Raw genomic sequence first — 20,281 nt, forward strand, 5'->3', positions numbered from 1 at the left:
CATACTGCAAGGACCTGTCAAGAGTCAATTGAGGTTAATAGGGAATAGTCTAGCGATTAATTTTAATTGATCAGATATGTTGTGGTGTTTTATTTCTCTTTCTGAGTCTTCACGTGTAGATTGGTGGAGCACTCGCTTGTCTGGAGCACTCGCTTATCATGCACGTTATATTATAAATTATTATATTAATAAAGCTATTTAAATATTATTTAAGATTAAAAAGGTAAATTTTAATAGTTAGCTTTTTATATTAAACCTAATTAAATTAAATATAAGCTAAGACTTTTAGGCTAATTCTACGCTAAATCTAAATAAATTAAATATAAGCTAAGACTTCTAGGTAAAGTATTATAACTATTAACCTTATTTCTATTATTATATTTTAAAACTCTATAAGTAATTCTAAAAAATAGTTATTAAGTCTAGGAAACCTTTAATTAGCTTTAAATAGTCTACTTAAGGTTATAGGTATAAGATATTATTATATTTTAAGAAAAGTATACCCTAAACTTATAAATTTTTTAGCTAACCTTTACCTCTATATCTATAAGTAATTAATATAAATTAATATCCTTTTAAATAAATAAGCTTAATATAGCTTAAGTATATACTTTAAATTATTATAATAATATAAATTTTTTACTAAAAGTAAAATAAAGGTAAATACCTTAAATTAGGCTTAAATAGCTAATAAGACCTTAATTATATATAACTTATAAATATAACTTTTTTTTTTTTTTTTTTCCCTTACTATTAGCCTAATAAGGCTATTAAGCTTTTAACTTTTTATTTAAAGGCTTAAACAATAAGGCCTTTATAGTAGGCCTATATCTTAAAGGTTAAAATTATATAAGGTTTATTTACCTTAATGGTATAATTACTGCCTTAATTAAGTAGTATTAATACTGCCCCTTAATAGTTATATTAGCCTTTTTTCTTTACCTTACTTAAAAGATCTTAAATTAACCTTTAGAACTCTTTTTATAAAAGCCTTTAAATAATTTTTATTTATTAATATATAATTTTTTATATTTATAATAAAAATAATAATTTTTATTTAATTATTAATAAAATTATATTAAGGTAATTAATAAATTTTTTTAAAAAGGCTTTATTTATAGCTTTCTTAAAAAAAAAACTTATTTTTTATAAAAAAAATATTTTATTAGCCTTATTATATAAAGGAAATAAAAAATATATTTAATTAATATTTAATAAACTTTTTCTTTATTATATTAATAGTATTATTAATTATAATTTTAAAAAAAGATATTATATTACTTTAATTAAAGCTATTTATTAACTTAAATAATAAGTATTTAAAAATTATCTTTTTTAAATATAGTTAAATAGCCTATTTTTACCTTAATAACTTATTTAACTATTATTAATTTATTAAAAAAGTATATAAAAGATTTAATTTTAATAGCTTTATTAAATAAATTAAAATTAATAAAAAATATATTAAAATAACTATATAATAATAATAACACTTAATAAAAAAATATATAATATATTTAAAAGAAATATTATACTTAAGAATATTATAATAATTAAAATTTATTAAATTAAAGCTATATATATTAAAATACTTAAGGCTAGTTTTAATAGTTTATATAAAAAGTATAATAATATTTAAGTTCTTAATATTATAGCTAATAAGTATACTATCTTTAAGAATAATAAATATAATATTTTTATTATTATATTAATAATAATAATTTAAGTAAAGAGCTTTATAATAATTAATAAAAAGCTTTTATATAAAAAGAAAATAAAATTAATATTAAGTTTAATAAAATTAAGACTTTATTATAATAAAGTAAAGTACTATATTATATTTTATATATATACTTTTAGGATTTAGAATTCTTATTATACTTACCTTTTTTATTTTATTTATATAAAGTAATAATTTTAATTTCTATTTAAAAAAGAAAAAAATAAAAAATAAAAACTATAAAGTAGTATTAATGCCAAGATCCTTAATTTAGTTATTCTTATAATTAGTAATAGGAGGATTGTAATTAATTACTCGAGATGTAACTGGGGGTGTTGTAGTTATACTAATAGTTATAGCCCAGGTTCTCGGGATTGACCACACCGCGGGAAGTCATGGGATCAGTCTCACTACCGGGCTTCTTGAACGGATCAAGAGCACTGTCGAGGGTCAACCAAGTTCCGCCGGCGACACCGGGGGTTGGACCTTGGCTGTCGACAGAGTTGGTACCTGGGTAACCCTGAATGATGTCAATTGACTGAAGGGCGTTGTTCTTCTTCTGCCACTCATTGAAGACAAGATCGACGAAGCAGTGGTGGAAGAAGAAGATGGGCTAGAACAGATTATGTTAGTCACCTTACTTTGCTGGCAAGGGGTGTTTTAGCTTACATCAAAGGCGGCAGTATCATTCTCACCCATATCGCCATTGGCTCCGGTGTACTGGTTAAAGTCCGCATCGATCTTCTCAAGCTGGAAACCTCCAACGGCCAGATGGATCGAGTTGTACGGGGATTCAGGAGGAACAATGGGAACATAGCCATCTGTACCGGCTCTATTGTCATTCTACTGCTGGGCAGAAGTGGTGTTGGAGAAGAAAGTGTAGTTGGATGCATTCAAGCAAGCTCCGTACTTGTACCTGACATTGGCCTTGATGGTCGTACCCACATCATTGTCGAATGTAACCTTGTTGAGCCAGGTGATAATGTTTCCATTGAGCATCTGATTCGTCTTGGCTATGCCCAAGTCATTGAGTGTGTCGTTGTGGACCTTAGTCTTGGCCCGGTCCTTCTCGGTGCTAACGAGACCTTAGAATGGGTAGCGAACGGTCTGGTAACCAGCGGCCTTGGAGTAATTACCATCAGGGATGGGGGATAGATGATCTGTGATGTTTGCTTGGAACTGGTAAGAGTAAAGCGGATTGGGATCAATGACTTCCTTGTTCTGGCAGGTGTACGTGGGTGTCAGGAAGTATTCTGGGATTCCGTACTTGAGAGACTCTTCCTCCGTCTCATCCCAATATGCCATAGCGACACCGGGAACGATGGACTGGAGAGCCTTCTCAAGATGGTGGAGGTAAGCACGATGCCAGGTAGGAAAGAGAACATTGCCATGGTTACAGTATCCTCCCCACCACTGAGGATTACCCCAACCAGCACCACGGAAAGGCTCGCCATGGTAGCCTGCAATCATAAAAAAGGAGTTGGGGTCAGTAGGGGGAAGTTTCTGGATACCTGCGAACGCTTTGACGAGGTCATCGCGCTCGTTAGCCGGCATGTTCCGGATGTTCTTTCTGGTGACGACTTTGGCCATGATTAATGAGGTGTAAGAAAACCCTGTGTGAAGTGTAATGATTCAAGGTTGAATTGAAGTTGGTTCGAAGGAGACTGAGAAGCTGTGTAATAATATCCGGCCAGAGGGAACCGCGCAACCGATATTTATATCCAAAGCAATCGTACCGCTACCAGTAATGCTGTCCAGGCCTGTCCAGAAGCTCAATAATCTAGACCAGGTCTTCTACTACTATCCTAAGAATGAAGAATGGGAGTGATTCACCGCAATTCGGTACGATAACCCTCATTCGCGTATAAACGGTTCAGCTTTCAGCTTTCAGCCTCTTCCATATCCAAAGTTGATCTAAGCCGTTTAGGGCCAGATCTCGTCCCGTCCCGACTTACCCTCTGTTGAGGCCATGCCTCTTATGGAGTGGCAGAACTGACTAGTGAGATTGGCGCATGCATGTTGAACTGAATTTGGGAATGTGATACACTATCATATACTTTCACGAAATAGAAGGAAGCATGTCTTAAATGTGACATATCTAGGGGGAGGGAAATAAAAACTACCCCTCTACATGTGGAACGCTTACGGATTTTGGTGTTGTTGGGGTCATTTAAGTTTTCTCCCCGAGGGTATGTAGCACCAGAAGTGTGTGTGTATGCAATGTGACAATTTAGGAATGTTTTGAGACAGCCATTCTGCAATAGTCAGGCCACTCACCTCCACCGTACACGCTAGATATCTGTAAATCTACTCATAGTTTTCAGCTTGTCTCAGTCACAGGACTAGCCCGAACTGATGGCCATAGCGCATCTTGGCTTAACGATGTGGTATGTAATCCCAATTTGGTTCTAGGCGGAAACGATATCGGGCCATCGGCACATTCAGTGGCTCCTAAAGTATATATCCTGCATAGAATTAACCTACTCTCTTTTCTTAGAGGGGCTTGTATATCCACATGGCAGGTTGTCTAAGATAAATCACTCGCCTGCTATGTGCAACGTATCAGTAAGTGGCTTGATGTAGAGAGCTGAAGCACATCGCTCAATTCTTTAGTATGGCATACCACTTTTAGACAAGCGTCCTCGCTCGCGTATTCCTGCATTCTGAGACATTCCGAATGGCCATATATGTCATGGTTTGTGGTTTTGAGACTTTTCCATAAGGACTGTTTGCTGCTTGTGGCTAATAGTGGTGAATTGGAAATCTACATGTTTCACCCAGGGGAAAAGAAAACCCGAGCCATTAATCGTAAGTGGTAGCAAGATTTAGGTAACTCAGCGTACCTATTGCTAAATTTATTTTGATACGTTGTATCAGGGCTGGAGGGGGCTTGTTCAGGACTGACTATGGACTATCCTACATGCAGTTCATCTCCGACATCAGACAGCTACATTAGTTAGTCCACATGAGTTACATGAGCCACCTCTGCCTTCTCAACTCGCTTTTGCTCAAGAGTAATCAATGTCTCAGGGCGCTCTCTCTGCGTAAGCTCTGGAACGCGGCAAACGATCAGACCTGGGTTCTGTATGAAGATCTGGTCCATATCCTCGAGGGTACGACGAGCGGTTTCGGGATACAGGAAGTAAACGATCGGGAAATAGGAGTAGCAAAAGCCAGCAAATACTGTCCTAAATCAGCTGTTTGTTCAAGAGCGCAGCTAATGGACACCTACAGAGGAAGAAGCCCCAATTGAGATTATCAACGCCAGTCTTGGTGAATTGAGTAACGATGAAGCCACCCATCCAATTAGTGGCCGTGGCCGCTGCAGCTCCCCTTGTGCGCCAGCCAAGAGAGTTGACTTCCGAGTTGAACACCCACGGTACCTTGGCAAAGCTGGTGCCGTAACAGAAGTAGTAAATAAAGAAGAAAGCAGTGGTGACTTCGCCGAGCTACGGAAAACGTTAGCTTTTTGTCTTCAATGTAGGTGTCGCTAGTCCATAACGTACGCTCTCCTTCAGGCCCGGGTTATGCTTAGCACCGAGCAGAGTCATGGATACGATCATATAGCACGAGCCCATTGTTGCTGCTCCATAAAGCATCATCCTAGTAGGTTCATTAGGTCAACGTGGGATTCGTGGGCTAGGTGAAGGCTTACTTTCGGCGACCAAAGCGGTCAATGATGAACAGACAGCAAATGGCGGCAAATAAGTAGATAGTGCCATTGACACCGGTGAGAAGGCGACTTCGGCGTGCGCTGTAGCCAAGAACCTGCTGTAACATGGTGGGAAGGTAGTATCCGAGAGCATTGACTCCTGAGAACTGCTGCATGAATTGTGTACCGCACGAGAGAAGGATCCTGCGAAGGTTTTGAGTCTTGTCACGACACCTGAGCATATCAATCGTGGATACGGTCTCGTTGCGCTCTTGTTGGATTGTCGCTTGGATTGACCTAAACTCAGTCACGACATCGACATCCTCGGTGGTCGCGTTGTTGCCAGCAAGTCGTGCTATGACACCAAGAGCCTCATCGTGTCGGTCCTTGAGCATCAGCCATCTCGGTGAGTCGGGGACAAACAACAGCGCAACGGCGATGACGCATGGGAATAGGAGCTGAAAGCCGAGGGGGAAACGCCACTGAATCGGGCCGCTCCGGACACCGAGGGCGTAGTTCATCCAATTAGCGAGACAAAAGGCGGCGGTGTTGCAAAGAGACTGCACGACAACGAGTTTGCCTCGAACGCGAGGCTTAGAGCATTCGGCCTGATAGACGGGACAGGTTGACGAGGTGATGCCTGCGAGCCAAGGTATGAGATTGTGATTCAACTTGGGTGAGGAAGATGGACGTTGGAGACATACCCATACCAAATACGTTGATGACGCGACCCACTATCATCTGAGGAAGATGCCACGACACAATCTGTAGGATAGCGCCAATGAGGTTGCTCAATAGACCAACCCAAATGGTTTTCTTGCGCCCCAACTTGTCACCGCAGATAAAGGCAAAAATGGCCCCAAAAAAGGCGCCCAGCTGTAATGCTGTTGAGTATTTTCACTTGGTCAAAGATGGGCTGTCACTCACTGCGAAGCAACTGGAAACAATTCCAGAGATACTCGCGACTTTAGTCTCGGGAAACCAGTACTTGAAGTCGGCTGAGATGAGAACTGATGAGAAAACGCCCTGATATACCGTCGGTGAGTGACTTTCTACACCTGATGAGATATGGGCTAGCTTACCTGGTCGTAACCAAACCATGACATTGAGACTACGTAGATGCGTCAGCATAGAGCTCATCAAAGAGTTAACGAGTGACTGACCAGCATTGACAAGTGTCACACACACCAGAAGTGGCGTGCCCCTGAGGTTAACCAAAGCCATTGAGTATTAGTCTGGTGAAGAGAAAACAGCTTTGACAGGAAGATGATGAGATCAAACGACAAAGGAAGTGATGCCCTGTTGCCATTTATAATAATCACAGGGACGTCTCTATATCAGGCGCTTTTGCTAGTTGCCAGATGTTCGGGTCTGGGGTCTGGGGTCTGATCTGGGGAACCTTGAGCTAATGGGACGTTGTGCGGGGAAATTGATCAGACAACCCATCGGCTGATACACCCTTCGGCGAAGGCTGCGTGAGAGTAGCGAGGGAGGAATTAAATCCGGGGAGCATTAACCCGCTTCGACACGAGCTAGTCTAACATTAGTCTTAGAATGGGCAAGCGGCGGGGATAGGCGGCAGAACGCCTTGTCTCTTTTCTCAGCTAGTTCGCGGGGTAAGGCGGCACGTTGTCAATCAAGGGTCAAACCATAGGGACATCATGATGCGGTGCGATATAATGATACGGGCATTGGTTAGCTCCATATAAACACTATGAACACAGGGTTAAGTTGGTTAAAGCAAGTTATGTAAGATTATATATGATAGCTTGCAATTTATTCTCCCCTTGTGATTGATTGATACTCTTTAGCAAATCCTGTCTAAGATGGTGTCTTCTCCTCCCGCAATGTTCGTTAAAACACACATTTTCCTCACATTATAAGAAAGCGACTGACTGATACTGCCTTATTAGACAATACGTCTTGGTGACTGGTGCTACCGGGTTTATCGGTGCACATGTTGTCGACCAACTTCTGTCGCGTGGTATAAAGGTCCGCGGGGCTACTCGATCATTATCCAAGGGAAAGGCTATGATTGATGCGAGGCCTGAGTTTCGAGAGAAGCTTGGCTTCGTTGAGATTGACGACTTTGAGAATCCGGGAGGGTTCTCGGAGGCCATTCAGGACATTGACGCAGTTATTCATGTGGCAAGTGTACGTGCTATGAAAGGCCCAGATAACATTGTCCAGACTCTGACCTCACCTAGCCTTTCACGTATGACACCAAGGACAATGAGAAGGAGTTGGTTATACCAGCGATCAATGGTGTTGATTCTATCCTGAAAGCAGCGGCTACTTCGCCGAAAGTAAAGCGCGTCGTCATCACGTCTTCCTTTGCATCCGTCCTTGATGCTGGGCGCAAGGCACCGCCGTACTTCACTTACACCGGTGAGGACTGGAACCCTCTATCATACAAAGAGTCAATCGATCCAGGAACTAGCGCTGTAATAGCATACCGTGGATCCAAGAAGTTTGCAGAACTCAAAGCTTGGGAATTTATGGCTGAAGAAAAGCCCTCCTTCGACTTAGTCACCCTTTGCCCGCCTATGACGTTTGGTCCCATACGACATCCTGTTACGAACGTCGACGCCTTGAACGAGTCAAACAAGATGCTCTTTAAGATAGCCTGCGGCGAGGATCCGCTCCCAGTTGCCAGGGTACCATTCTGGATCGACGTTCGCGACCTTGCCAAAGCTCACGTGGAGGCGCTTTTGCGGCCTGGGGCTGGCGGAAAGCGATATATTCCCGCGTCTCCTGAGAGATTTACATACAGCAAGGCTGCCAGCATCATTGGATCGCATTTTCCTTGGGCGGCTAGTAATGTGTCGAAAGAGGTGCAAGTTCCCGATGAGTCTCATGGCGTGGACGGAAAGACGGCTCGTCGGGAATTAGGTCTTGATTACATACCTTTTACAAGAACTGTTGTAGACTTGATCACGCAGGTAAAGGAAGGCGTTAGTCATGATTGTTCGAACTAATTAGTATGGCACTGTATCGTGGGAATTGACTCAACGTTCTGCCGATGGTTGGCATTGCACTGTGAGATTTCACAGGGATCTCCTCCCTTGTGTTATCCCAAGCTCCTTTCGATTTATAGAAAGAGGCTGCCTAACATGCAAAAATGCAATTCATTGACAAGTTCTTCTTGTGCGTGATGCATTAAGAGATTAAATGTCTGAATAACGATGATTTCTTATATAGCATGCAGAAAGCTCTTGACCTCGGCATTATTTCATAGCAAGGGGCGTTCAGGTCGTATGAGGCTTGGATTAGTCGACGCGGAAAGGCGGCAGCCATAGCTCAAACAGAGGGCGGGTACAGGCGGCACCAGCAAGCCGAATTGGGCCTATTTTAGTGTCTAGGTGAATATTGCAAACGTAATATAGGGTATCTCGGCTGATAAATAACAGAAGAACAAATATATAGCTCCCCAGCTCTAGTTTAAAATACTCATAATATGCTCAGTTTGTAAAAGGATAGTAAGTTGTTTGAATAAATGCTTCTCTCGAAGCTTGTCACAGATGTGAGTTTTGGTAGTAACGTGATTTAGCAGGATAAACGTCACATCATTTCCACGTCAATTAACGTCATCCTGCACCAATCTGCACCAATTACTTAATTTTAAGATTTTCTTATTCCTTCATATCCAAAAATATAGTCCTGTTCGTCTGCTATTCTCATTCTTAAAGTGAATTCCTTATAAAAATAAAAAAGAGAATTTACAACTGTAAATACAGCTAGTACACATACGACCGGTACAATGTAAATCCGTTCCGTTGAGTGCGGGGTGCAGGTATTGTAGACATATCATTTACTGTACTATTCTTTAAGTCAACTATGTTCGCTTTCCAGAATTGAACATGAGCTTCAATCGGCAGAGAGTAGCGCTGGCATGTACTTATTGCCGCCACCGGTAAGTTTTGTGCTAGTGAAGACGGACGCGCCAATTGCTGAGCTGCAGTAGGAAACGGCGATGTGACGCCACCAAACCGAGATGCAACAACTGCACCAGGTCAGGAGCGGACTGCCACTACGATGATGGCCCCTCGCAAAGGTACAGGCATTCTACGAACTGTCCTACACGTAGCGACTAACGATTGTCTGATAGAATCGATACTTCTGGAGGCACAAAAGAAATAATAAGTCGGTTGAAAGATATCAAGGACATGCTGGCCGAGCAACAGCAGCACTTAACAGCCTTATCATCCCCAAACCATTCACAGCCAGCATCTCACGTCCACTTATCGCAAGGAGCTGCATTAGATACAAACGGTGAATCAACAATAAGTGCTTCTGCGAATGAGACGCATGCTGCCGACGACGAACCTCTACAATTCTTCTCAAATTTGAGAGAGCCGTTGGACATAGCATCTGAACCGATGAATATCCCGGCCGAACATAAGACCTCTTCAAGTTACCTCCTAGGTCTCCCCGATGTGAAAATGCTAGTAGGCGAGTATCCAACGAATCTATTCTTCCTCCTAGAGAGCCAAAGTCCTCTGCCGCCGGAGCTGTCTCCAGAGCAGTCGCATAATCCGCTGCCTCCTTTCCAAATAGAACGATTGGTACTTGACCACCTGGTTGCCACCTTCTTCTCGTCGGTACACGTCAGCCATCCAGTACTCGACCAGGAAGAGTTTACAGAGATCTACGAAAGGTTCCTAGATAAGGGAGCAGACTCGAGCACAGAGTCAGCTTTATGTATGACAGTCTTTGCTCTTGGTGCTGTTTCCAGTCAACCGATAGGTTCATGGAATTCACAAACCTCTCCCAGTGGTACGGAATATATGAAATATGCTCTGCCAACGCTCATGCTCCGCTCATTATGGTTGTTTTCCTTCGATCTCACATTAGCTCAGGCACTTGTTTTGGCGAGTGTCTATTTTGCATATATTGTCCGCCCGCTTCATAGTTGGCGACTCATATACTTGGCTACCAACCTTTCACAACTCAAGCTATCGAGGTCAGTACATCGCACCATTAGATATTTAATCGCTAATAAGATTTTTAGCCTGGATTGCCAAAAGCAGACTCTCAATACAGAAGTCGACATACTGCGGCTATTTTGGTCTTGCTTTATTATTGAATGTGACAGACTCGCTGAGCTGGAGCTCCCTAGAAGCAGTCTTCAGCAATTGACAGATGATGCGAACCTGCCGCGATGTGGGAATCTGGACGATCTTCACATGACAGCCTACTTGGCCGAGATATCTATCCGACGACTTCTGAATCGCATTCACAACTCCCTATACCCAAGAACACCAAATTCTCTCACCAAATCTCTTTCTTCAACCTCACTTATGACACCAGAAGAGTTTTCTATCGACGAGCTCAATTCGATAACCTCTGTTTGTGAAGAACTGCACAGCCAACTCGACCTGTGGCACGCAGCTATCCCCGAGCAGTTCCGACCACCACTGAATTTTGAGGAGATAGACAATGACAGGATATGCATATTGAGAATCCGATACTATGCCGCGAAACATATTATATACCGCCCTTTTGTTCTCCATGTTACAACGCACACGAGCTCACACGTTTCGAGTGCTATCGTCGAGAAGGCAGGTATCTGCATCGAAAGTTGCAGTTTATATCTTTATCACACCTCCAAGATCCTTCGCGCTCCAAGTCAATACACATGGACTTTTGCACTGTCGTAAGTATCCTCCATCAGGCCGCAGTATCTTATGCTAAATCGCCGAGTCAGGTCGCTTGGGGCGGTGATCATACTGACATTGTCATGGCTCAATCCTGAGCTCCGGCACTTTGTTCCTGATGTAGAGAGCCTCCAAACTCTGGCTATTGATAACTTGAGTCAGTGGAATATTTCCAGTATCTCCGACGTTTTGGCGATTCTCAAGGAGATAAGGAGGAAGACACGTCTTCGAACAAGAGTTTAAAGATCTATGATCTTGGCATCGCCTGTTATCTGATCATGTGGATTCTATTTCACATACTATGGGAGGGATGAACGTGTAAGAATATCTTGATTGATCGATGAGAAGAGTCTGTTCAAATTTTATAGCTCGCCACCCGTGGGCTGCGCGATAATCTTCAACCCAATTTCAGATGTCCAGAACTTGCCATCAGGATAAGTATACTTTTCAAGCGCTTGGTTAGTGTAGCCTGTAGAGTAACCTGGTGATAATGGCGTGACGTAGTGAGTATTAACAATCTTGGAAGGATGTCGTAGGTTCTCGCGGTGGCTGTCAGCATTTTCCAGCATTGACTTGCGTCCACTGATGGCAACATAGTCAATCGTGCTGAGATGGGATGTGAGCTCTGTCAGGCCCATTGCACCATTATGTGGAACGCATGGGATATTGAACTTGAGGGCCATCAGCATGACCGCCTACAACAACCGTTAGCATGTGACGTGAATCAGCAGTAATTACACCTATAAGGACGTACAAGACATTCATTAACGCTACCGAGTCGAACAGCATCGATTTGTGCAACATCGGTTGCTTCAGCCTGCAGTAACTGCTTGAAAGTGACTCTGTTTTGTGCTGCTTCGCCTGTGGCAACGCCGACGCCGTACGGCTTCAGCGCCTTGCGAATCGCTGCGTGTCCCAGCACGTCGTCGGGGTTTGTTGGCTCTGCAAGGTAATCAGGAATGTATGTTTAGTTGGCTGAGGGAGGTTGAGGCATACCTTCAATAAAAACAGGCTTGAACTCCACCAAATGCTTCATATACTCAATAGCCTCGGGTACGCTCCATACCTATTCCGACGTTAGTGACAGCCATCATAAAGCGGAGCGACCACTTGCCTGATTCGCATCAATCATGATCTGGTAGTCATCACCGTAACCCAAAACGTCTCTCACAGCAGACAATCTCTCTCTATCGGCCTCGATGCTGGTTCCGACCTTGAACTTGAAGACCTTGTATCCCTGCGCCAATGTCTCATGCAAGACCTCCTTCATCCTATCGCCCGAGAACGCCATCCATCCCGCGGATGTTGTATAGGCTGGCACGGCAACATTATCGAATGCCTCCTTCAAGCGCTCCTCCTTGCCTTTGGCGGTCTTTTGAAGCATACCGATGGCCTCTTCTGGTGTGATGACGTCTGTGATATACCTGAAGTCGATACAGCGAACAATCTCCTCGGGACTCATCTCACACACGATCTGCCACACCGGAAGGCCTAATATCTTGCCCCAGAGGTCCCAGACAGCATTGAGAACGCCAGCAACGGCCAAATGCGTCACGCTCTTCTCAGGACCGATCCATCTGTATTGGGAGTCGGAGACCATATATCGCCAGGTCTTGCCCATGTTCCGAGTCAACTCATGCATTGTCTTTCCAACCACGCGTTTAGCGAAGATATTCAGAGCCATACAAATGAGCTCGCTTCCTCGACCGTTGCTGAAAGCCTGTCAGATCATTAGCAACAATTCTCAACGTGTTTGCCGCAACCGGACTGACAATGCCTTCACCGATTAGATCACAGTGATTGGTATGAAGTTGAATGTATGGATGCGACCCATTCGTGCCAACATGCATAGCGTCCGAGCCAACTCCATCCAGACTAGTGGGGAATCTGATATCGGTGACGGTGAAGCTGGTGATGGTGACATCGTCAACTTCTAATGGTGTCCTTGAGGATGGCATTGTAGTGGCGTAGACAGAAGAAGATACAGGTTCTGGTGTTTCAAGGTTGGAACCTATGGTATGATTTGTACATCATCTTGTGATGACAAGTGGCCTTTTAAGGTAACTATAGCCTGTCCCATCAATGGCAATAGAGGGTGCGGAAGTCAGACCCGCGAGTTAGAGGATTGCGGGGTTCAGTGCAAAGCGGCGGGCTTATCTGCCGACTATCCCCGCTAACTGTAACTGCATACTGATCGGCTAGGGGATGAAAAAAAACCCAGGACCTCGATCCTAAGTGGTAAAGCATTTAGGTAACTTAGTATAAGATTAGGACATCCTTTTACAAGTTTAAATTTAATACATTATATTTTTGCTTGATATTTTCTCCCTACTAAGGTACGGCTATTTATTTGCTCTCCGCGCAGAATCCAGGAGCTAACCCGTCCCCGTAAAGTGCATCGTGGCGCAGCAGATGTCTTCCGTCAGCGGCTGCTGTGGTCTTATGGGCCAGGGGCCTCAATATAAACTGGGTCATCCGCCTCTCTCATCCTTTCAGTCTTTGCTTCCCCGCATTGCAATATCTGCGGGTTGTTTTACCCTGGCACGCTTAAGCAAATACCTCTCAATCACTCTTGCCCAAAATGCCCACTGTCCTCGACCCCACGGGCAGCGCTGAATTCGAAGAACTGCTGCAAAAATGCAAAGTTATTATCCTCAAAGCAGAGGCTACCTTATCTACACTCTACAACAAACGCGCCTCCTTCAAGAAGATACCTGATGAATAAAATTATGGGTCTGGGAGATACAACTTGGCGAAATGGACTACCAGGCACATCCTCGAACGAACTTCTTGATGTGTATTGGGCTTGTATATCTACAGTTAGAAACAAAGCCATCACATTAGGCCCAGTTGCCTGTACCACCTGCAACACCAGTGGCCCACCCGACATTTCCTGACTGGTAGGTAGCAAACAGGTTACCATCCCTGCGGAAGTACAGGGCGTAGTATGGCTAGAGAATATTTGGATCAGTACTTTGTTTTCTTGAAGTTCGTGAAACCCAGAATGAAAGGGAATTATATAGATAAACAAAGAGAAGAAAACTTACCCCAAATCCCGTGAAAACAACATCACAACCACCACTGAGGTCACTTGCATTATCATAGAACAATGTGCCGCTATAGTAACGCATTTATTAGCAAAAAGTATCATCTGATATCGTCATATGGATGCATATTAGCTTACAAGGTTGCGCCGCCAGGGAAGCCCGGAGTAACACCACCCATGTCGATGGTGCATGATTTACCAAGAGCGTTGATGTAGACACGCTGGTAAACCCAAAGGTTGATGACACTACCATTCGCTGAGGTCTGGTTACTGAACCCTGATGCCTTTACATCAGGAGACGCAAGAGCAGCAGTCTTGATAGTAGTGTCTGCCTGAGTAGCGGTGGTGGCAGCCAACGAAGCCAAGTCTGACGGACCTTCGGGTTGGGCGATGATGTACTTGTAAAAGCTCTCGAGGTCTGAAGGTAGCGGACCGCCATTCTGAGAGGCTACGAGCTTCTCGAAGGTGTCGTAGCTCACAACGTCGGATTGGGCAACAGTAGCCATTGTGGTAATGTTTGGGTTGGATGCTTGTTGTTTAGAGAAGATTGTAAAAGCTGAATTGAGCTGTGATGATCGTTAAGAATGAGGAGGATCCGTGGAGTATTTATGCTTGAAGTCTCCCTGATGCTTTTCTCGCTGTAGGATGTTCACTTGACCAATCTACACTGATGCCGTGAAATCACCGTTACGTTTCAACTTGCGCTTATGCAGACAGCTTTCAGCCAGCCCCAAGCAACATCACTCAAACCTTTTGCGGACACGACTTCCCGCTGCATCTGGAATCGAAGCATTGCGATTTGGCTTCTTACGGCTTAAGGTATTATTTTGCATAAGCGATAACAGATATTGCTTCTAACCTCGTACTCTGTCTTAAATTTTAAACGATGATAGGATATATATACGGAGTAGAATTTACTAAGACGCTTTACAGCGCAATGGCCGATTAGGTGGCTGGCTGAAAAGTCCAAATGGGCCGATATTGGAAACACCTAGCTACTTTAGGCATCGGGTGTTTCTTTCCTTTTGCGGGCCGCGTACGCCACTAGGCTATGTTATCTTAGATCAGCGATGCCGTCGGCCGCCCATGCGGGGTGACTGTGACAGGATTACATTAGTGTGCTTGTATGCCGAATGTAAAAGAGCTGGATTAATCCTCATTCAGCAAGTTGCTTCTGAATCTGTCTTCCCAGCCAGCCTCATGCTCCTGAAAGCGGGTTCTCTATATATATGTAGCCAGTAATAAGTGTATCACCAACAGGGTGTAGCAACATAAAAGAGCTATAGGATATAGTTTTGTCTTAGGATTCCTCAAATAGCCGGACTCCGCTTTGATGCTTCTAATAACCAAGATGTATATGTATTAGCAGATGGGATTGGGACAAGGTTTCAGTCGTCACATAGCACATGGGTGAACTTGGTCAAACGGATTGGATGGCGACTACATATTGCTAATGCATAAGTTATGACATCTTGAATCCTGGCAAACAAATTACCGCTGGAGGCTATCTAGAGCTTAACAAGATCGACGTGGTCAGTGGCCTGATCTCAATATTGATTAACATCAATAGCTGTCAAGATCAAATACCTTGCCGGTTGTATTAACAGGAAACAATTGCAACATGCCTCTATAAGTCTATAGCGTGCGTCTTTCAGCGTAGCGCAAACCGTCTCCGTCCTATCCCGCTATAAAGAGAACGAAAAGGAGGAGATATTATTGACCATACTGAAAGGCATAGGTTGCACATAAGTAAGATTAAGTAACTATTTCTTGTAAGTGGCTGTAAGAGGTGAGCTAGCAATCTATATATAGCCATAGTGGGACATGAACGGCCTCTTGAGACAGGGCCAATAGTTCAAGGTAGGCTAAGACACATGATGAAGTCGGTGCTCCGAGTCACAATTATATACCTTAGCGATTCTGAGTGTCGATTTGTGGGCGGTGCAGGTAGTGTCTGATCTGTGATGTGTTGTTTTAAATGAGAGGCATTTCTGAGAGAGGAAAATGGAATAGAAAAAAAGGCACTAATTGCCACCAAGTTCATTGGGATCCAAATACCGGCGCTGTTTAAGATTGAGAATTGGCAAGATATTGATGTGTAAAGGCTTGTGATATTATAACTATATTAAAAGTGTTGTTTTATACTGGCACTTTTGCTTGATTATACAGTAATTATTATTTAGCTGGTTGACATCATATGCTGAGTTTTATCTCCCGATAAAAATACATTATAGATAGCACCTTGGTGCTTCCGAATCCTAATAGTACACAACCAGGCATTAATTGCGATGACTGGCAGTCTCATTATTGATTCGTTCAGCTACTCCCTCCGCACGCAATGTATGCATTGACTGAGACTGGTTCCCCAAGGAAGCGCGACATAGTCAGGGAGAGACCAGCGCTAGGGGCGGAAGCTCTAGTGGTGTTGCTGCTGGACGGTTCAGTACAGTGGTTTCATTCTTCACAGGAATATGCCAGACAAACCTTGTGACAGAAGAAGATGACCCCTGATTTGGTGATGTTGAAACAAATGACGATGGGGCTGGCATTATTAAATGAATCAGATAACAGTATTTGCAACAATTTTTGTCAGGTTAATCTGTTCCACATTGCAGAACGACTCCAAACACGACGACCTCCAATGATTTTATATGCCAGCCTGAAGCCTCATTTTGATGGATTGTACCTCGCGTACTCATTTACCAGCTACCTTAGTTCTCCGTGATGCGCAATGAATACTGCGACCTAGCTACTTCTATTTACTACACACTTTTGCTCCCTCTTTGGTTTCCTTTCTGCAGGAGTGAATATTTGCGGCCTGTTGTTCTGCGATCTCAAGTTATGCGCATGCGCAAAACTGTAGGCGAACCCCACCACGATTTTTCTCTAACCCCTGCTTAGCCTATGACAGATAGATGCCTGCCCCCAAATGCGAGTCGCCTGAACGAGCGCCTTGTAGGCTGCAGTTTGCGAACCATGGCTCAGAAAAAACGCCTAGCCGGCCGCTCAAGGCGACCCAGGGGGAAGTCACAAGCATTACCCAGGCATGGAGCCACTCTGCAACGGTCCTTTTTTCTCTTTGTACAACTCATCGCGAAACCTCGCATTTTTGATTCTTTAACGGTAATTAAGGCTTGTAGGTGTTACGCCATTGCCTTGGCTCTGTGGTAGCCCACTATTATACCCGCCCGCCATGTCCTCGCCTATATTTCCCGCTGCCGACGTGGCACCCAGGACCAGGCCTGAAAAAAGCCAGCAAACCACAGATGCAAAGCCCCGATCCTTGCGTGAGCGCCTCAAACACAAGGGAAAATATTATTTGAACAAAGCCCCGGGTTTGCTTCCCTCTTACGCCAAAGTACGGCCTTCCTCCCGGTTGATGTCTAATACCTTCAAAGAGAAGATGGCGGTTTTTTGCAAGGATGGAGATTCCTCGCCGACAACAGATACTGAGCTGAATATTCCGAGGGACAATACCTCTCCCAATTCGAATATACACAGCGTAGCACAAGTGGGGCCGACCGGGTTACAACAACATCCTGTAGATCAAACTGTCTCGTTTTCAGTAAAGGATGGGGAAGGTCCTGCACCCGAACCCGAGAGCCATCGCCGGTGGATCAAGGGCTACTCAGGAGTGAGAAGGAAAAGAGTTACCTCAGCGCCTATCCTGCCTCTACAGTCGGTTGAGCTTACGGGAGTGGGTAGCCAATACGACGTGGCGAACAGGCCGGCATCTACTTTGATCTTGGGCCCGTACAACACAGGTTTGAAAGGTAACTCCATGCTCAACTTCTACCCACCGAGTTCCTGCCTATATTAACAATGGTCTAGAAAAGGACGATGTTATACGCCGGCGCAGCCTGGTATGTAGCCTCTTTCTTGATACACTGATCCAAGTGCTGACATTTTGCCTCAGAGCCAACCAGTGACTTCAACCCGTGATACAGACATCCCTGAGTATGGTCAGAACTTTTCTTTTGCTAAATACAACCCATCCGAACTCGACCTTTTACGAAGGCTTTCTGAGGACACGTTCCAAGCCTCTACGTCTGCCCGAGACTCCACCTTTAGCTTTAGCTTTACGCGGCCTTCCTCTATAATTTCAGCTGCTAGCACATACGACTCGTCCATTGGCAGAACCAGTTCCACGCCTTCCCGCCGACGATCTCTTTTCAGAAAGACACTGTCATCTTCTTCTTCTCTCAATGTATACCGAGAATCGCTTCGTAACCATCGAGATCATGACAAGACTCCCGTGCCACCTATTCCATACCTCGATCCGCAAACCAAAGAGAGACTCTCGGCATCAGCAAATATTCCAGTATACCAACAACTTATCGCTGCCTCAGGGCCCGCCGAATCGATCGCTTCAATTGAATCAGGCAAGGACAGCTCGTTGACTGTGTCTGATCAGGTGGCTTTGGCTGGTTGGGTTGCGCAGCAGCGTCGGTTGAACAAAGGCTTACTACTCTCTTCACCATTCAATACACCAAAAGTCCAGTCGCCGCTTGCTGGTGCACAGCTTCAAGTTGAGGAGAATGCTGATGAAGAGTTAAGTACCATTGAAGAACGACTCTCAGACGCAGGACCTCCGAGTGAGTCGATGCGTAGACTGAGTATGGATGATCACGTCGATAGAGGACCCCTCTCTACCCCACGGAGTCATCCAACCAAAATTACGATACCATCTACAGGAACGAGAACCGAGACCACACTTGATGCTGGTTCTACTGCTCACTCTAGCAAGGATGATACTGAACATGGGTTGACTCCGGACACATGTGTGACTGAAACTGATACAAGCGAAACCGACGAGTCCATGTCTGATGTCTCACGGCAAACAGATGAATCTTTCGAAGATGCATTTCTCGCTTCATCTTTGGACCCAGCCTTCCTAGCCTCTGTCACCGCCCTGAAAGATACGGTCACCGTACTGGTTGCCCAACGGGTTCTTGACTGGGTGACAACTTGTTCGCCAGGACTCAATCAGAGTTCAGGGACTTCCGGCTCCACACAATCCACTGGTCAAAATGGGGCAGCGGCTGAAGGTCACGGTAATAGCAAGAAGAGGGGAATCAACGATAGAGAGAGTGAAGGTGATGATACCAATGCTGGCGGCAGAGGAAACGGAGACGATCATGAAAAACGTCGCAAGATAGAAAGCCCGCTATCGGGGCCAGTTCCAAATCTTGCCTGCCCGTTTGTTAAAGAATATCCTGGAGAGCGATGGCCTCGGTGCCAAAAAGGGTGGCCAAGCGTCCATCGGATAAAGTGCACAAGTCTGCCTGCCGAATTTAAGACACGATTTGCTGACTATAATAGGGAGCATATTTATAGATCTCACAAAGCACCGATTTATTGTAAGAGATGTTTTGGAATAGTCAAGACGGAGAAAGAACTTGATGCCGATCTCCGCCAGGACCCGGCTTGTGAAGTAGTCAGTCCATCTAGAGAAATGCCAGGTATCGATAACGAGACTAAAGAGCGTCTCAAATCAAGACGGGGCATTCAGAACTTTTCCGAAGAGGAAAAGTGGGAGCATATGTACAAGGTTCTATTTCCGAAAACCGAAGATATACCATCACCATGTAAGTTCTATCTGGGATACTTGCTTCAAATCGTTCCATTAACCTGTGCATAGATTTTGATCTGCAAATCCTCGAGATGCCCATAACTGAAGAAATGCGAGCTCAATATCGTAGCTTTCTCCGAAGGGAGGTTCCCGCCCGTGTTATACGAGACATAAACGCCAGTGTGCGAAATATGCCAGGATTTCAGTTTAGCTCTGAGGTATCTGAGCGCTCACTGTTTGAAACGGTGTCTTCAGCAGTGTGGAATGCGTTTGACGAAGTCTTACCGAGCCTGTTGCCCTCGACCGAGCAAGCCAGTGCAGCCCCAGTCACCGAGGTTCCGGCTGATTCTCAAGAGCAGACATTATCTGGTACCTCTTTAGCTCTGCAGGATGAGCCAGACCTTTTGAGTTCGCATCCTGAGCTTATGATCGAAACGGAGGCAGCGCAAGACTTTCGTATAAGTACAGAGGATACAATTGCTAACTTGGGCTCTTTCGATCCTGGGAACGTTGCAGTCAGAGATCTGGACTTTAATGGGCTTGGAGAATTTGGGGATGGTTTTGACCCTATTGCTTATAACCTAAACTATAACCTACTGCCATTTGAAGATATATAGAGGATATAGCACTAAAT

The 20,281-nt window shown here is 44.2% G+C and overlaps 7 protein-coding genes across 7 annotated transcripts; 3 read left to right on the top strand and 4 right to left on the bottom strand.

Moving 5' to 3' along the window:
• Positions 1-2,066: 2,066 nt before the first annotated feature.
• Positions 2,067-3,310, bottom strand: FMAN_06852 (uncharacterized protein; the record flags this gene model as incomplete). Its single annotated transcript, XM_041825883.1, has 4 exons — positions 2,067-2,333; positions 2,390-2,552; positions 2,631-2,805; positions 2,857-3,310. The coding sequence occupies 4 exons, from the start codon at positions 3,308-3,310 to the stop codon at positions 2,067-2,069; spliced, it is 1,059 nt and encodes a 352-aa protein (XP_041691219.1).
• A 1,366-nt stretch (positions 3,311-4,676) lies between these two features.
• Positions 4,677-6,596, bottom strand: FMAN_06851 (uncharacterized protein; the record flags this gene model as incomplete). Its single annotated transcript, XM_041825884.1, has 6 exons — positions 4,677-4,903; positions 4,953-5,169; positions 5,227-5,323; positions 5,376-6,012; positions 6,077-6,248; positions 6,300-6,596. The coding sequence occupies 6 exons, from the start codon at positions 6,594-6,596 to the stop codon at positions 4,677-4,679; spliced, it is 1,647 nt and encodes a 548-aa protein (XP_041691220.1).
• Positions 6,597-7,198: 602 nt separating this feature from the next.
• Positions 7,199-8,350, top strand: FMAN_06850 (putative flavonol reductase/cinnamoyl-CoA reductase; the record flags this gene model as incomplete). The annotated part of the gene is made up of 3 exons (XM_041825885.1): positions 7,199-7,221; positions 7,286-7,526; positions 7,580-8,350. The coding sequence occupies 3 exons, from the start codon at positions 7,199-7,201 to the stop codon at positions 8,348-8,350; spliced, it is 1,035 nt and encodes a 344-aa protein (XP_041691221.1).
• An 882-nt stretch (positions 8,351-9,232) lies between these two features.
• On the top strand, positions 9,233-11,272 carry FMAN_06849 (uncharacterized protein; the record flags this gene model as incomplete). The annotated part of the gene is made up of 5 exons (XM_041825886.1): positions 9,233-9,285; positions 9,337-9,426; positions 9,481-10,335; positions 10,384-11,028; positions 11,080-11,272. The coding sequence occupies 5 exons, from the start codon at positions 9,233-9,235 to the stop codon at positions 11,270-11,272; spliced, it is 1,836 nt and encodes a 611-aa protein (XP_041691222.1).
• A 119-nt stretch (positions 11,273-11,391) lies between these two features.
• On the bottom strand, positions 11,392-12,987 carry FMAN_06848 (putative L-alanine-DL-glutamate epimerase and related enzymes of enolase superfamily; the record flags this gene model as incomplete). Its single annotated transcript, XM_041825887.1, has 5 exons — positions 11,392-11,724; positions 11,784-11,971; positions 12,026-12,095; positions 12,144-12,749; positions 12,802-12,987. The coding sequence occupies 5 exons, from the start codon at positions 12,985-12,987 to the stop codon at positions 11,392-11,394; spliced, it is 1,383 nt and encodes a 460-aa protein (XP_041691223.1).
• An 882-nt stretch (positions 12,988-13,869) lies between these two features.
• FMAN_06847 (uncharacterized protein) lies at positions 13,870-14,581 on the bottom strand (the record flags this gene model as incomplete). The annotated part of the gene is made up of 3 exons (XM_041825888.1): positions 13,870-13,980; positions 14,077-14,146; positions 14,214-14,581. 3 exons carry the CDS (start codon positions 14,579-14,581, stop codon positions 13,870-13,872), a joined length of 549 nt encoding a protein of 182 aa, XP_041691224.1.
• A 2,687-nt stretch (positions 14,582-17,268) lies between these two features.
• Positions 17,269-20,264, top strand: FMAN_06846 (uncharacterized protein; the record flags this gene model as incomplete). The annotated part of the gene is made up of 5 exons (XM_041825890.1): positions 17,269-17,848; positions 17,907-17,938; positions 17,992-19,346; positions 19,398-19,663; positions 19,717-20,264. The coding sequence occupies 5 exons, from the start codon at positions 17,269-17,271 to the stop codon at positions 20,262-20,264; spliced, it is 2,781 nt and encodes a 926-aa protein (XP_041691225.1).
• Between the last annotated feature and the right edge of the window lie 17 nt (positions 20,265-20,281).

This window comes from Fusarium mangiferae (assembly GCF_900044065.1).
Source record: "Fusarium mangiferae strain MRC7560 genome assembly, contig: FMAN_scaffold025, whole genome shotgun sequence".
NCBI classification, from domain to species: domain Eukaryota; kingdom Fungi; phylum Ascomycota; class Sordariomycetes; order Hypocreales; family Nectriaceae; genus Fusarium; species Fusarium mangiferae.